The sequence below is a fragment of the Necator americanus genome, chromosome IV (assembly GCF_031761385.1).
Source record: "Necator americanus strain Aroian chromosome IV, whole genome shotgun sequence".
In the NCBI taxonomy this organism is placed as follows: Eukaryota; Metazoa; Nematoda; class Chromadorea; order Rhabditida; family Ancylostomatidae; genus Necator; species Necator americanus.
This window is the reverse complement of record NC_087374.1, coordinates 22,776,731-22,793,143: the sequence shown is the minus strand read 5'-3', so window position 1 is coordinate 22,793,143 and position 16,413 is coordinate 22,776,731. Positions and strand designations below refer to the sequence as shown.

Sequence of the window (16,413 nt, the reverse complement as noted above, 5' to 3'; positions counted from 1 at the left end):
TTCCAAATGTGTAGTACTAAGATGATGTATAGTGAGTCGTTACAGTCGGCGCAAAACGTGTTGCATCGAGTCAACGCGACGCGTGGTAAACATCCAAAGGAACGCTGCGCTCAAGCACAGCTGGTCTGTAGCTTCTTCACGTGTCTGTAGCTGTTTTGTGTATAAATCCCTCCGTTTAAGAAACTTCCACGTATCGGTCAAGTGAGTGTAGTAAAGTAAGGGCTTTAAGGCTTTTTGAAGTCATTCTGCAGCGTCAAGGTTTACACGCTCCATTTCCTCTCTTTTTTACTCCAACACATCCTTTAGTTGCATGCAATTTCGAGGATGCAGTAAGTATATTTGATGAAGTTTATAACATGAGGGTTGTCTTTGTGTGTGACTACCCGGCAACGTCAGGGTGACCATATCGTCTATCCCGCGCTCCAGTGCAAATCAATTGCACCGACAGTGTGGTGGCGCGAACTGCGATTGGTTCGATTCTGGAAGTTTTCGGTTGTTTTTCAGAGCAGTGTCTTTTGAGTAAGCTGAAGATGGATCCTGATCTGATTAGTGATGCATTGCGTACACGAGCCCAAGTAATCACGATGCAGCGACTTCTTTCTGGTGTGGCTGATTCTCCCGTGTCTGTCGACGATTACGGTGAGATCCACTCAACAGTCGTACATTCATTTTATTTTTCGGCACTTTCAAGTCAATATCCGGAGGTGTCGGGACAAAGAATAACCGTTGTTTAATGCACCAGGTCCTTTAAAACATTTGCCAATGTTATGAATTATGCTGTGTTTGGTACATTGTTTATGAAATTGTTTTCTTGTTCATCCAGGCGCCTTTTGTTACTTATCTTCTCTGGTTTCTAAGAGCAACTGCACGTGGTTTCTTTTGGATTATCGCATTCATGGTTAGGTTCTTTGAAGTTTTGTTCTTATAAGCACCAATACTTGTTTTTGTGCCTTTCCTTTGAGCACAGTAATCAAGCAAGTTGCTAATTGCGGATGCTCGTTGTAGTGAACGTTAGCGCCACGTAGTAATATGTCCAGTGGCGGATGTATTCACTCATATAAAGCGAGTTTGCTTTCTTGATTATCGGACCTTAATACATAACTACATAGGAAAGGCACTCGTGTCTAAACTTACACCCTGCTGCGCGAGGCTCCCCCTTTGACCAATGCTAACGCGCTGCGAAATTCAATATGGCATTGTGAGTAACTATTTCTGCTGTATTAGAAGATTAACTTTAGAAAAACCTAGAAAACGAATGTTTATGGCGCTTCACGAACTCTTACCTCAATATAAAATCTCACAATAAACTTTGATCCAAGAAAGAAAGTATGAATTCGAAACTGAACAAAGGATGAAATTGGAATTTAGGGTGTCTGATCCTTATTATACAGCTAGCGTCCATTAGTTCAGGTAACTGCCTAGCTAACATCTTTTCCTACTCCTTTGTCCAGCTTTCTTCTCGTTTTTCCATTTGCTCTTCTATTGCCTTCTTTGGTGCAGTTGTAGTGCAGTCAGTAAGAAGTTCCGCTGTCTACACGATCGATCGCAGATTCGAATCCGGCCTAGTGCTCACCAAGCCTTTCATCACTCCGTGGTTGATAAATTGGTGTCAGACTTGCCTAATAGGATAAAATCACACATTTGACAAATCGGCTAGCCACCGCAAATCATTCTATAGGCCAGTTAGTTATAGACAGGAAGACAAAACTAGTTAAAGGCATCACCCACGAATCTGAGAATACGGATTTCAGGTGGAGTGTTCTTATACGGGATAGTAGGTTATGGAGAGGGGTGATTCTGTCCATTTCTTCTTGATTGCCGTAAAAAACGGGCCGGAAGATGCGGCGCGTGCATAAGGCTGGCACGCTCCAAACTCGTTGTAGAAAATCGTTGTAGAAAATAGCGAGCCGGATCGCTCGAAGCCATATCGTCCGGGCCGTTTTTTACGGCGATTAGGAAGAAATGGACGGAATCATCCTTCTCTCCATAATCTACGATCCCGTATAAGAATACTCCACCTGAGATCCGTACCACCTCAGATTTGTGGGGTGATGCCTTTAAGACAAGTTATGACACAAAGCTTGATCATTGAACAAGGAACTCCAAAATGCAGTAAGCGAGTAACCAGAGGACAGCTTGAAGCCATACTTTTACTCGCATGTAAGGAAAGAAATATATCGTATACGTATACTACGAATATATCTCATATTCTTCTCCGTAACAAAGCGGGATATTTCACTGCAGTACTCGTTGATAGTGATTGTGGTGACATAACTACTGAATTCAAATTTTTCTTTGAAACCCACTCTTTTATAGCACTCATATATTAATATGTATTTATATTTATATTATGAATTTTGACATATGTGTTTCAATCAGTTTGTGTTAATTTGTCTTGACTTCTCTTGTCTTGTCGGCTGCACACAGTTAGCTCGGGTACCTCCCGAGCGCCCCCCTCCACAGTTACACGTTCGTAAACCTCAAACGATCATGAGATGAGAGATGAGCGGAATTAAATCATCGTCACCTCACGTATCTGGGATGGTACGGGTTTCGGACGGGTCGTAGATTGTGGGGAGGGTGGTTCCGCTCACCTCCCCCTGAAAACGGACGATCCCGGAACTCTGTATTTTACGACGTCCTCTATTGTACCCTTGCGCCTTTCCGCCTGCGATTCGTCGAAATGGGTTTTCGACACTTAGTGGCGAAAACCCATTCCGACGAATCGCAGGCGTGGGGGGCATTCAGTTGCTCTCTTATTCTCCGACGCTCTAAGTTACGTTTTTCTTCTAGTAACTTTGGTTCACATGTAATAGATCCTCTTAGGCTAATGCTTAGACCTCAAGGCTCCGATTGTGATTATTTACTGCGGAAAATAAGGGTGACACTGAGTGCCCCCACTACATTTTACCCGTTTTCTCTTATTCTCTTATCTTGTTTGTTATGATTATTTTGCCTTGTTTCTCTGTCTTTTAAAGTTGTACTTCTGCACCTTTTCTAGGTTACATGTCTATTTTTCTTTTTCTTCTTGTCTCCTCAGAAAAGGTACTGGTTTCAAATTCTTTGTTTTTTATTCATGCAGCATGTTTAATACCACAACTTTACCTTGTACCACACGTTTATAGTAGGGTCAAAACGACATGAAACACGTACGCAATTGCGTACGCGAGTTCTTTCGTGACGCTTCGGTTGAGCGTAGCAACTGGGAGCGTGTTGAAACCTTTGCTGGCACCGCCCATCACTGCAGTTTGCGACGGTCCCACCTCGGTTCCAGCTGCTGCCTCCACCACGCTGTTTCGAGCGCGTACGCAAATTTACCGTAACTACACTCGTGATTCACGTCATTTTGACTCGACTGTACATCTCTTCTCAGCAAATTGGAAGAAATAATGTTTTTTTGGTAACGTAGTTGTGGAGAACTGCCGAGAATTCCCACCTCAAATTCGACTCAAATGAAATGAGATTGAATTGAATTTGAAAATTACTCTCCTAAGTACGATGTAGTCATGCACTTTTAAGAAAACCTCCATAGAGAAGCAATCTCCACTGCGCTGAAGGAAGAGCAAAAATGTGAAGATCTGTTAGCAGACCGCCAACAGCAATTGAACGAAATCAGAGAACTGTCAGGTATTGATTATTATTACTACTACTCTTATTATTTATTATTATTGTTATTATCATTATTATTATTTTACTATTTATTTACTATCGATGATTCATTAACAAGCACACGCATTTCATCATTTTCTTGTTGAAGGAAGAATTAATATAACTCTATTAGACTATTGCTTATGTAATCTTGTTTCAAGGTTTCTAACCTATTAAATGTCTTAAAATTGTAAAGGTGTAAAAATAAAATGAAACTTATGATGGAGAGCGCTTAGCCATACTTTCATTCATCCTGTAAAACTTAACAATTTCGTGGGTTAGGCCGTTGCCAGTGGATTAATTTTTCAGTTGTCTTTTTCAGTTATTGATTTTCCAGTTATCAAAATATGCAAGGTTGTTCTCCTAGAACCCTAGACGGCTGGGTAACAATACTGTAACTGTATCATTCCATCTTGGTGTTATGTTCCGTTGTTCCGTTACACTTCAAATTCCGTTGAACCGAAAAGAACTTTTTCTTCGTTAAAATTTTCTATGACAGCTCCGTCTAGTGTGTTTACACGAGTTTTCTTTGTATCTTTAGCTTTTATTTCGTCGTTTTGTTTTTGCAGCTATGATGGATCCTGAGAAGCTGAAATTGGCCAAAGAGCTTTTAAGAAAGGTTAGTTTCTCCTCCTCTTAGATTCCCCTTGCCTGAAGATTTTTGAATAGATCCCTTATGTCGCTTGCTTTTTGTGGATTTTCACTCATATCGTGCTGCAGCTCAACTATCCTCTATCTGTTTTCAGAAAGAAGAGCTTACAAAGAAGCGTGACGAACTATATTCTTTTCTGAAGTCTAAGAACCTTACGCTGTCAGATCTTCTCGCCCGTAAAAACCATGTAGTAGATCACAGCGCTAAGATTGCTTATCTTGAACATCTGAGGGAAACATGTAAAGAACTCAAGGATGAAATCGCAATGTATGAAGCTTGTGAAAACCTCGACAACAATATGGACATTTGAGGATTTTGTACTTCGTTCTCCCTCAGATTTCCCGTTTAGTTTTCTATTACCTGGTTTTCCTTCTACTGCAGTAATGCACTTAAATACAATGTGCCTCCGTTTGTATATATTTGATCATTCCCTTAGCAGCAAATTTGCGGTAGTTACTAATTTAGTAACTGTATGTTGAGGTAACTAGTAACTGTATGTATGTACATCACGTTTAGAGGACATGGAACATTAACATGATGATTTTTGTCTTATAAGAGATCCTAACACGGTTTTTTACAGTTTTCGTGAAATACAGACGTTTTTTTCAAGGAGCGCAGTGGAGTCAACATTTGCGATCGAGGCGGGACCCTCGCCTGATGGAATCAGAGTGCAGAAATGAGTAGCGATCCCACTCCGATCGCAACTGGCTCCACCGGGCCAATTCGTACCGCTTGCGCAACAGCACGAGTTTTCAGGTCGTTTTGAGCTGCCTATATCTTTTTCCTACGTGTATCATGCAAGACTTTTGTCTTTTAAAATTCATAATTCTTCCTAAATTTGTGTATTATTCAACGTCAATAAACTTTTCCTACTGTTTCGAATTCCAGCTTATAAGTTCCTATTCACTTATTGTGCATATACTTGGTACACGTCGTATATTCCAACGTGTCCCAGGTTAGATAGCTAGTGTCTATTGATTAGTTCAGTCCAACGTTTTCGTCAAATTTAGGGCAGTTAGATCTTTCAACCTATACAAGATGGGATTTGTGTTTCAAATCTGGGTGAAAACGTTGCCAGCAGTTTGATTTATTCATTGAAACAATTCTTGAGCATTATTTCGAAGGCAATCTTAGTGTTATTGATCCTTCAACCTAATTTAATCCTATATGTATTTTGTGCATACAAAGTTCGTGGTTCTACCGATATCCGAAAATGAAGATGGCATTTATGCGAAGGAGAGCTGTGACATCAGATGAAATTTCTAAAGAAGCTTTAGTTCCGATGACTTCCGAATCTCAGGAAGTTCTTTCATGGCGATATAGCTTGAATTGTGAGTACAGTTGTTCTAAACTTTTTAATAGCTGGACGGTGAATGGCAAGAAATCCACAAGCGACGTCTAGAATGTGACAAGAGTAGAAATAAGGCAATGAGAATATCTCAGCATAACAGAATGCTTGACAGCACTCATACTTTAGCCGTAGATAAACGAAACTTTTAAATGGACCACTTACATATACAAACATAAAAACTTAAATAGCTGGATACGAAATCCGACATTTTAATTTCTTGAATCATGGAATCATATTCGTAATGCAGAAAAATCCCTTCAAATTTGGACACTGCATGTCAAAGCATACAATTACAGGGCCCATTAAAAGATCACTGTGAAAGTAAAATGACTAATTTTGTAACTGAACTAACTAGTAAGTGAATGAAAAGTTCTGTACACAAAGTCGTTTGCGGCACGTATTAACAACAACACATACACACAAAAAAAGCCCGTAGAATGACATGAGGAAGTCAAAAGTTGATATCATGTCCGATTACCACTCTCCTTCCTAGGCGGATGAGATTGATGCCGAAGGTATGTGAGCAAATACCCTCTTCTCCACTCCATTGACATCCGGTAGGAAAAGTCAGTAATGAGGAAAACAGTTCACATGACACTCGAATTTATTGGATCCGAAAAAATTTATTCGAAGGAGATCGCTATGATGCCCAGGACATTTAAAATGGCTTGTGCTTGTTATCGGACGGAAGTTGTGTTGTGGCCCATTGATTATTAAGAGACCTTGTCGTATTGGACGTGGAAAAAGGATCAAAAGGGTACGAAATCTATCGGACTTAACATCCCAGAGAATCGCAACTTTTTTTGCAGATGATATAGAGGTTTAGAAGTGGTTAGCGGCTTGCTTAATATATTCAAAAGATGACACCAGTTTTTACAACTTTCAAATTGGTGGATTTTCTAGAGATTTGGAAGTCGTCTCCGAAATATATGGACCGAAAGAACGAATTCAACTTCCTATCATTCTTTAATATAATTCGAACGCGCATGTGAGCGTTTGCTGTGCGGGGAATAACATATGGCTATGCTTGACACTACGTGATCTACGGCACGACGAACACTAGAATAAAAATTGAGCTTCACAAAGTAGACTATCAACCGTTGAACGATATAAAAAGAGAATCTTTAGGGAGCCTTAAAAGAAATAGCGTCCTAATGATGCACGACGTTAACACCGGTTTGTATCTCGTTATCGTATATGGCACATGGATATCGTAGAAATTTAAAGAGAAAATAATTTTTGGAAAGAGAAGCGAAGTATCGTCGGGGAATGTTCGAGCACTGTGGCAGTAGGAGATGATGAGTCCCGGAGGTTACCATCGTTGCGGAACGACGACGATACGTTACTCAATCCGTGCGTTAGCAACACGCCTCCGAAATACGGATCGCAGCCGATTCATCGGCAACGGGCAGTCGAATCGTCTTGGGACCGGCTTCAGAACACTGCCTTCCATGTATCGAAACAACGGAAACCAAAATTCCTTTCGATGGTGGTTCTGTGTGGATAACTGAAAATCGACACCTGTTAGTTTGTGAGGTAGGCTAGTATTTTAGAAATTTAGAATGACATTGCAGAGCTTTCTGGTGGTTCCTGTGCGAAATTTGAAGCAGAGGAATCAGATCGAAAAGATGTCAGGTGTTAATTTTGTGATAAGTGCTAGTAACCCGTAAGGTTAAGGAGGCCATACATTCCTTAACTTTGAAAATGACAACCTCGTTCAAAGCAGAGAAAGAATACAATAACCCTTCTTTCATCTCCTACGACACTGGTTCCACGAAAAATTCAGAAATTCCGTTTGAAGTGCTTGGAAATTCGTATCTGAATGTTTCCCCTATGCTGTAAAAGCTCGGAAAAACTGCCGCAGGGCTCCATAAAACACGCACGCGCGAGAGCGAGAATCGTCGTTGGCGCGAACGACGAGTAAGACATCCTTCAAATAGTCAAGCACGAAACAGCAGAAAGGCGTTTTTTTTTTCGTGCTGGTGGAAATCAGAGAGCAGCCCTGATGAGTCCATGGTTCCGAGAAATCTTGCGGGATTTTGTTTTTATGAAGGGAACGGGGCGCAAGACATAACCATCTTAGAAAATGAATATTGAGCATGGCACCATCGGAAGATAGTGTTCGGGAACATTACTTTTTTTTAATGCAACTTACTCGAACGGTAGGATGTGCAGCCATTGTATGATAGCTCCAAAATATCCTAGTACATATAAAATACGATAGGATGACGTCAAGCGTGTAATGACCACGTGAGATCACTAGAAATATGACGCCCACTAAAGCTACTAACCAGAAGAAGGCGTGCAGAATACGCCATCGTCGAGGAGAATCTGAAATCGGCTGTCATAAAACGGGTGAGATTTCGATGCTAAAAAGACCTACTCACATTCTCCCATAAACAATGCGCTTACGACAAGTACAATCGTGTGACCGCTGTAGATGTAGTCACCGCAAAGTGTATCCTTGCCTTGGATGTTTAAGCCTACACCGGCTACACTCTTCAAACCTCGTAGAACAATATCCCAGAATGTACCATTCTGGCCCTGCAATGTCAAATTGGTCTAAAATGACTGAGTGATGATGGGGTGCATATCTAAAATGTACTTCTCATTTCATTTACAGTAGTTGGGATCATAAAACTTTGAAGACATCACCCCACGAATCTGGGGTGGTGCGGGTTTCAGGTGGGTAATGCCTATACGAGATCGTAGATTATGGGGAGGAGGGCGATTCCGTCCATTTCTTCCTAAAAAAAACGGTCCGGCAGATTGGCGCTTGCAAAAGAATAGCGCGCTCCAATCGATCTCGTTGTGGAAAATAGCGCCCCGGATCGCTCAGAGCCGCATCTTCTGAACCGTTTTTTACGGCAATTAGGAAGAAATGGACGGAATCATCCTCCTTCCCATAATCTACAACCCCGCATATACGCAGAACCACTCAGATTCGTTGGGTGATGCCTTTAAAACAAAAGAGTATATCTTACTTATTTTTGTTTTTAATGTTGTTTTTAATGTTTAATGTTTAACTTGTTTTTAATTAATTATAAATAACTTTTTATTGAACGAAGAGTTGAGTGAAGAAGTAAAATTTATTAGCATTAATGAAACAAATAAAAATGACAGTCCTTCTGTAACCGTACTTTGAAAAATAACGGACTAATTTGCTACGATTTAAAAATTCGTTCAAAAAATGCGCACTTCGCCACAATCTGAGCTTACGGTGCAAGTTGTTAGGAACTACATATAACAGTAATTCCATCTGTACATTTTCAAAACAAAGTCTAACTTAGTAAAATCCTGGAGCTATCGCATTTGGAATAGGACATCTCTTCTATATGACACAGTTCCTGTCCCGTCCTCTGATTATCTGCTGGCCTCTAGCTATCGCAATTCTTGCGTGGAACGCATTTATCGGTCATTTGTGTGTGTTTCCATTATTAAACGATCATCCATTCGCAGTCGCTATCATGACCATGTACTCATTAATTCTTTCTTCTTGTCTTATAATTACTGCTTCGCACTACATTAATCGCAAACGTGGTGATGATGAACAGGGTCTCTATCTACGATTTATTGGCTATACGTTATTCTACATTTCCGACTCGGTGCTGATTTTGGCACATACTGGATACAGACTCCCATATTCCGAACTAATCATTTTAAGCACATATTATACTGCACAATACCTCATTTTGTCTGGAAATATCCACCTAGACCTCTTTGTCAACCCGAAGCGTGCTTGAAGTTAACCCCTCAAGGAATTATTGATGACAATTCCGTTAAATTGATTTTTCGTAGACAAAGTCTAACAATATTTCAAAGATTTCAAAATTAGGAGACAGCGACTTCTATGTAAGTTGAATCAGTCAATGGTCACAAAGTGGAAGGAAAGGTTTGGAATGGGTCGCTCATACAGCATTTAACAGCTGCATGGGTGGTGACATGATGGACGAGTACTGCTGCTCATCCATCATGACATTCTCATCTTGACTCATCATTGAAAACGAGTCAAACATTAGAATTCAAATTCAATAAACGTTTTTGCAACATGAGCTCGCAAAAAATCAAACTTCTGCTGTCTTCGTGAAAAACTTTCGGCAATAAGGTAAATACCGTTAGATGCTCGACTGAAGGAGCTGGACTACACAGCACTGAAGACGCTACAGTTCGTAGCAGGACTTCAGAGTCCGTCGCTTTGTGATGTTCGTCTCAGAATGCTCCATCGACTGGATACGCACACAGAAGATGCGCCGTTGACGATAGAAGACCTCGTTGCTGAATGTGAGAACTTCACCGCATTGAAGATGGACAACACAGACATGGAAGGAAGTGTCATGATGTCCATGTCGTGCAGAAAAAGAATGTAAAGTGCTTCAATTGTGGAGGACCGCACTACAAAAGCACATGTCCGCTTCTCTCCTCCAACACTGGACAGGAGATGCGATAGAAACCAAGACGATTCAACCGTCGCAAGAAAAGCCAGTGCAAGAACGTTGTCACCTTCACCGCTGAGAACGCTCGAACCTGCCTCGATTTCAATATCAGGGACGTCCACGCTTCCAGCTCGACACAGGCGCAGATATCACGTTGGTATCACGTCGAACATGGAAAAAGCTTGGATCTCCACCTTTGGAACCCTGTATCATGCCAGTCAAGACGGCAGATGGATCATCGATGAAGATTAATGGAAGACTCTCCACAGACTTCTTTGTCAGAGACCGCATAACGGGAAGGAACATCCCAAGGTAATGAAACTTGTTACGTCACTGAATCTGCTAGGACTGGAGTGGTATATTCAACCTCCAGTGTACAAGGAGTTGAAAAACAAATACAACTGCCGAATGGTGACTAAAGAAGAAGCAAACCGAGAGGAAATCATCGCAGACTTGAGAAAGCAACAGGGAGAAGTATTCAAGTGCGGACTCGGCAGATGCGTCAAGACTAAAGCGAAGTTGCTGTTGAGAGACAACGCTGTACCTGTTTTTAAGAAGAAGCGACCAGTGCCCATTGCCTCCGTGCCGGATTTGGATGCTGAAATTGATGGCTAGTTGTCGAGCAAGTGATTTTCCCACTAGAGCATTCAGAGTGGGCTAAGCTTATCGTTGTAGTCAAGACGAAAAGTGGACAAATCCGCTTGCACGGAGACTTCTCGACAGGATTGAACTATGCGCTGCAGTTGCACCAGCACCCGTTGTCCACGTTTTTACGTAGCTGAATGGAGGACAGCTTTTCACGCAAATCGACTTCGCAGAGGCATATCTGCAGGTGGAAGTGGAAGAAGAATCGAAGGAAATGCTGACGATTAATACGTACAGAGGACTGCATCGCTACAATCGTCTACCCTTCGGCGTGAAGTCAACACCTAGCATATTTCAGCAGATCATGGATTCAATGACATCTGGTCTGGAAGGCATTGCTGCCTATCTAGATGACGTGATAGTCAGAGACCGCACACAACGGGAGCATCGCCATAACTTGGAAGCGCTATTCGGAAGGATCCACGAATACGGCTTCCGCGTCCGATTGGAGAAGTGCAACTTTTTGATGCCTCAGTTCCGTTATCTCGGATGCATCATAGATAAGGACGGACGCCACCCTGACCCAGAGAAGATTGAGGTCATCCGCCAGATGGCAGTACCGAAGAACGTGGCAGAAGTTCGCTCGTTCCTTGGTATGATCAACTACTATGGATCGTTTGTAGCGGAGATGCGCCAGTTACGCGCACTGCTGGATGCTTTGTTGAAGAAGAACGTTCCGTACAAATGGAATAAGGAATGTGGGGCAGCCTTCAATCGCGCCAAGGAAGTGCTTGCTTCAGACCTGCTCATGACGCATTTTGATCCTAGTCTGGATATAATTGTAGCGGCCGACGCGTCAGACCATGGAATTGGAGCAGTGATTCTGCACAGGATGGTGGATAGGACCGAGACGGCAACATGGCACGCAAGCCGAAGTCTCGCTGTTGCAGAAAAGAACGCGTCAACGCCAGGACATCTTTCTCCAGCGGAGGTGTTCCTAGCGCGCCAGTCGAGGACGTCGTTGACGCTGCTGATGGAATCAGCTAAAGAAGAGGGAACGCGCAATGTGAAAATTGAAGAACAGTTCAATCGTCATCATGGAGCACAACAGAGATCGTATCACCAGGACGAGCTCGTATGGGTGCGTGACTACTAGTATGACTCATTTGGAAAAATGGGGCAGTCGAATGGGGTAGTCTTCTCCAAGTGCCCAGTAACCGTTCGAGCACCGAATGCAAGGGTGAGTGGTCACGAAGCGTCGGTCGCACAGAGACATTCTCATCTTGACACATACACTTCGCTCCCTCTGTCGTGAACTCATCGAATGCTAATCACACCCATATGAACAAAATATTTTAAGTCCTGAGTGTGGACTGGAAAAAAACATTTGTATCAGCATAGATAATGCGATTTTGTAACTTTGAACCCCCATATGGCTGTCACAATCATGGATGGAGAACTTATCAGTTTCTGCGCACATCACACCCTAGTGACACATACGTTCTTGTCAATTCTCATTTTTTTAGTTTTTTTTTCACGGTAGCGTCATATGCAAACTCATACATTACAATGTTATGGATTCGTATGAATAATTTTTTTTCAATTCCAATCAACTCCTTTGAAATGTCAGTTAGGAGAAAATAATGTAACAAATATGGAGAAAGTCCAGGACCAACCCCATACTTACGTTATATGTAGTACCGCACCGACGGCACCGGATGCGTTTAACCGTGTGTTCGCTTTTGTCACACGCACGTTGTTTTTTTTATTTGACACACATTTTCTCTTCTCCTGCCCTCCTCCAATCGAAGGCACTTTACGCGCACACAGTCGTTATGGCTTGTTATTATCATGATCATGACATATAATAACGCGCTTAGTCCGCATGTGTTTGTCTGTCTGTGTCTCACAAAATTCCAGAAAGGGAGGGGGACGGGTCCCAGGGGGTCGAATGGTGCTCCGGCGCTAGAAAACTATAAAATGGGTGAAATGGTTCTACGGCGTTGAACTGGTGCATCGCGGTGCAGTTTCGCACAGTTACTTGATGTTTAGTTGGCAAGGAGTAAATGTGACGCTGTGAACCGTTTCATAACAGTGATTTCTATTGCACGCGTTTCACCCCTACGACCCCTTCGCGTGACTATTTTCCTGCACGTTTGCATCAGGTTGGGAACATCCTTCCCTCAGGAAATACTGATACAAACGCCTGCTTCAATAGCAGCCAACAGTTTGCAGGATCTGAAGTGGCACCTTATCTTTATCAGTACGATGATGACGTTCATGTTATTTCACGTTAGCACATAATTCTGTGCCAATTTTTGAAAAGAAAAAGAATAAACTCATACCTTGAATAATTTTTAAGTTTCCAAATTGTGAATGTTTCAAAGAAATATAGATCTAAAATCAAGCTTTAAAGTTCTCCAAATGTAGAACTGACGCGTTTAGGAAGAAAACTATGAAATCGTTTTTCAATACCTAAATTTGAGGGAAAAATGAAGAAAGCGTTGCTGGAAAATAACACAATTCTAATTTTACAGAAAATGTCACTTATTATTTTTTTGATTGGTGAAGGCAAGCAAAGCGAACGCCACAAACTGTCTGAAGTCCGCCTTTACCCGAACTGGTTACTTCAATAATGACATGAGTATTAAGAACAATTTCACTTTTCTTATATTCGAACGGTCGAATATTGAAGAGCCTCGGCATTGGATTGTTTGAATTCAAGTTTGATAAAGGGTTTGAAACTAAGAGTCTTGGTACGTTCGAACTCCACGAACTTAACGGTCCAGATGTTCGGAAATACCAGTGAAATACCTTCAGCGTAGTGATTAGACGCAGCTGGTACACGAAGACATCGTTACTTTAATATCATATTAAAAGTGATACTGATAAAAAAATAGAAACTGCCACTAGGTTCTCGTTTTATATCATAACCTCTATGCGGTGTATGTCAATATCATTACAGAAAGATGAATAAAAAAGAAGAGAACATTCATTATTTCACTAAATAATGTATAAAAATGCTTCAGAAACTCACAAGTTTTGGTGAACATAAGAAATTTGGATCAGCTACTGGAACTTGTGTAACGATCATAGTGATGCATCGCATTAAATACAGTAACGAACCGACCATCATCAATCGACGGAACATTATCCAACGATGTCTGTAACGACGGGAGTGATGTACTATGGGTCAGAAAATTTTCTTTGAAGATTCCCAGTTGGCTCTATTTAATTACGCAATGGAAGCTTGTCATTGCTATCACAGGACGACATTCGCTACTTCGGCAAAAAGTCAACGATAAGAGACGACAACGCCCGGAAAAAAAAGAAGCGAGAAGACATCACTCACCGGTGGAACAACATCAGTAGCAAAACAGAGGCGAATGACGCCAACATGATATATTCGCAGATTTTTAGACCGTCTTGATAGTACGGTATTATGGAAAAAGTGAGATCCGGTAGCGGTGGTGTTTCAGGAACCCGTTCGTGTACAAATGATAACACCACTTCATTGAGAACCGCCGCAATTGCTAGCAGAAGGAACGAGATCTGAAAAAGTCACCAGCATTTTTTACAATTTTTTATTCGATTGTTACGGCAGATGAGAAAGAATCTGATGATCTAAACAACTATGTACCAGTGGTATTAAATAACTGAATCCTTCTACAGGAATGCAAATTTTTCTGGAAATCTGGAAAAACTGATCTCCTGAGAAAAAGTTCCTTCACTCCTTCGAGTCAACCGGTTAGAAAAAAAAATTAAGGGTGAGTTGCGGCTCAAAATTTCTTACTGTGATGGAGCCAGCTGCCTAATTCATTTTAAAAAGATCCTGTGCAAACAACTCTTTTTTCTCTCTTATTTCCTAAGCGATTTTAGTCTCCAGCACACGATAATGGCGGTCAAGAACGGCGGACGCGACGAAGAAGAACCCAAGCTATCGACAGCGCCAAATCAGTGGCGATTAGCTGATCACTGGTGCCACTCCTACGTTTTACAATCAACTTTTCATGGTACTAAAGCATCTTTTGGAGTAATTCCCAAGAAATCCAAAATTATAGAATTGTGAAGATTTAATCCCACTTTTACACCGCAATCAGAAAACGAGTGGTACACGAGACTTCCTATAGGCCAAAGATCTGCTATAATCATGGCACATTTACAGTGTATCTGACATTTTTATCTAGTGATATTATAATTGTTGGCATAAGAACTTATTTGTATGGATATTATGTCTTTTTCGAGTGCAAAAGTGGCGAAGCCGGCGAAAACACTGCGAATACCTCTACAAAAAGTTAACTGACGAGTCAATGAAGGATATGAGAAGAAAAAAACGTATTCCGACAAGGTCAAAAAAAATAGCAGTTTACCCCAATATATGGAAATAAAATGGGGAAAATAGTTTCTGAATTCCGATAATTTAATTAATTTAGTAGTTGCGCATGGCGTCTATACTAGACTGCCTTTCGGTGGGCGCAAGTGAATGTATTTCTGAGGAGCTGTTAACTTCGTTGCTGCAAGTTTTGACTTAATCCTTTTGTGGCTAGTTTTCACTTAATTAAGAGAACAAGACAGTATAAGCTGAGATTTTTTAGAGATATTTTCAAACATTTCATATACCATTTTTGCAAACAATTGAATGCATATATATATATATATATATATATATATATATGTTTAATTGTTTGTAAAACTTTCCGGTAGACCTGATACACATATATTTATTTATTTATATCGGGTCTACCGGAAAGTTGTTTCCGGTAGACTTCTGTTGCAACAAGTTTCGATACGTGAGCACATGTTTATTTGGCGCATGTTTGGCTGTCCGTCGTTATCGCTTAATGTATACATACCGACGTAGCAAATTAAGTAAAACAGCTGATTCACGCTAGTCCTAAGTGTGAGGTGATAGTGTACCCACGGCTACTGATAAAGTTCATTTCAATTCAATTTCAACAAGGAGGAAATTCTACAGATGCATGCAGAAGTTCATTGAAAGTGTTTGGTGAAGGTAAAGTTTCTGATAGGACAAGCAGGAGATGGTTCGAAAAATTTGAAAGAGCTGATGTCGACCTTTTTGATCAGCCACATTCTGGGCGACCATCTCTGATCGACGATGATAAAGTTAAGACCACGTTGGAGCAGGATTCTTTTTTTGACATCGTTGGAGATCGCAGAAAGACTTGTTTCACCTCAGCAAGCCATTTCGGACCATATTCGGGAAATAGGATTGGTGTGGAAATGTTCAATATGGGTGCCACAAAATCAGTCAAGTCAGAAGAATTTTCATGATCGAGTCGTTATGTGGACATCTCTCCTTGCCCGGAACAAAATCGAACCCCTCTAAACCGGATGATAACTGGGGATGAAAATTGGATTACCTACGAAAACACCGTAAGGAAAAGGGCATATTGTGAATCCGGAATCTAGCCCTTCCACCTCTGAACGAAATTTCTCCCTGAATAAGAGAATGTTGTGTATATGGTGGGACATTCGAGGATCAATACATTATGAGCTTTCAAAACCGAACGAAAAGCTCAATTTGGAGAAGTGTCAGCAACTGGATAATTGAAAGACAGCAGTCCAAGAAAAGAGGCCGCGATGATTAATAGAAAGGACATGAGAGTGCGTTCTGGTAGTGCCGAGCCAAATGCTGCTTTGGGGTCTCGTCAAAATGTTGCAGAAGTAGGCCGGGGAATTCCGTCGCACCCACCATAATTTCCGGACCTCCGACTATCACTTGC

The 16,413-nt window shown here is 41.3% G+C and overlaps 5 protein-coding genes across 8 annotated transcripts in view; 3 read left to right on the top strand and 2 right to left on the bottom strand.

Annotated features, from left to right (window-relative positions):
* Positions 1-6: 6 nt before the first annotated feature.
* Positions 7-4,610, top strand: RB195_002396 (uncharacterized protein; the record flags this gene model as incomplete). 2 transcript variants are annotated; one of them, XM_064199641.1, is made up of 6 exons in its annotated part: positions 7-31; positions 181-201; positions 505-639; positions 3,520-3,627; positions 4,218-4,267; positions 4,395-4,610. In XM_064199641.1, 6 exons carry the CDS (start codon positions 7-9, stop codon positions 4,608-4,610), a joined length of 555 nt encoding a protein of 184 aa, XP_064055521.1. The 2 variants fall into 2 exon arrangements, with proteins under 2 accessions (XP_064055521.1, XP_064055522.1); XM_064199640.1 differs by lacking the exons at positions 7-31; positions 181-201 and adding an exon at positions 311-329.
* A 2,383-nt stretch (positions 4,611-6,993) lies between these two features.
* On the bottom strand, positions 6,994-9,649 carry RB195_002395 (uncharacterized protein; the record flags this gene model as incomplete). The annotated part of the gene is made up of 4 exons (XM_064199639.1): positions 6,994-7,158; positions 7,807-7,982; positions 8,039-8,195; positions 9,566-9,649. The coding sequence occupies 4 exons, from the start codon at positions 9,647-9,649 to the stop codon at positions 6,994-6,996; spliced, it is 582 nt and encodes a 193-aa protein (XP_064055520.1).
* A 750-nt stretch (positions 9,650-10,399) lies between these two features.
* Positions 10,400-10,699, top strand: RB195_002394 (uncharacterized protein; the record flags this gene model as incomplete). The annotated part of the gene is made up of 1 exon (XM_064199638.1): positions 10,400-10,699. The coding sequence occupies one exon, from the start codon at positions 10,400-10,402 to the stop codon at positions 10,697-10,699; it is 300 nt and encodes a 99-aa protein (XP_064055519.1).
* Positions 10,700-10,943: 244 nt separating this feature from the next.
* On the top strand, positions 10,944-11,825 carry RB195_002393 (uncharacterized protein; the record flags this gene model as incomplete). 2 transcript variants are annotated; one of them, XM_064199637.1, is made up of 1 exon in its annotated part: positions 10,944-11,825. In XM_064199637.1, the coding sequence occupies one exon, from the start codon at positions 10,944-10,946 to the stop codon at positions 11,823-11,825; it is 882 nt and encodes a 293-aa protein (XP_064055517.1). The 2 variants fall into 2 exon arrangements, with proteins under 2 accessions (XP_064055517.1, XP_064055518.1); XM_064199636.1 differs by having other exon boundaries at positions 11,034-11,825.
* Positions 11,826-13,072: 1,247 nt separating this feature from the next.
* RB195_002392 (uncharacterized protein) overlaps positions 13,073-16,413 on the bottom strand; it is a gene marked incomplete at both ends in the record, with an annotated part of 30,058 nt that continues 26,717 nt past the window's right edge. Inside the window, 3 exons of one of the 2 annotated variants that reach the window (XM_064199635.1) lie at positions 13,073-13,144; positions 13,707-13,833; positions 14,022-14,221. In XM_064199635.1, coding sequence (XP_064055516.1) covers positions 13,073-13,144; positions 13,707-13,833; positions 14,022-14,221 — 399 coding nt within the window. Of the gene's footprint in view, positions 13,145-13,694; positions 13,834-14,021; positions 14,222-16,413 lie in introns of those variants that run through there. The other variant, XM_013444293.2, reaches the window with a different exon arrangement.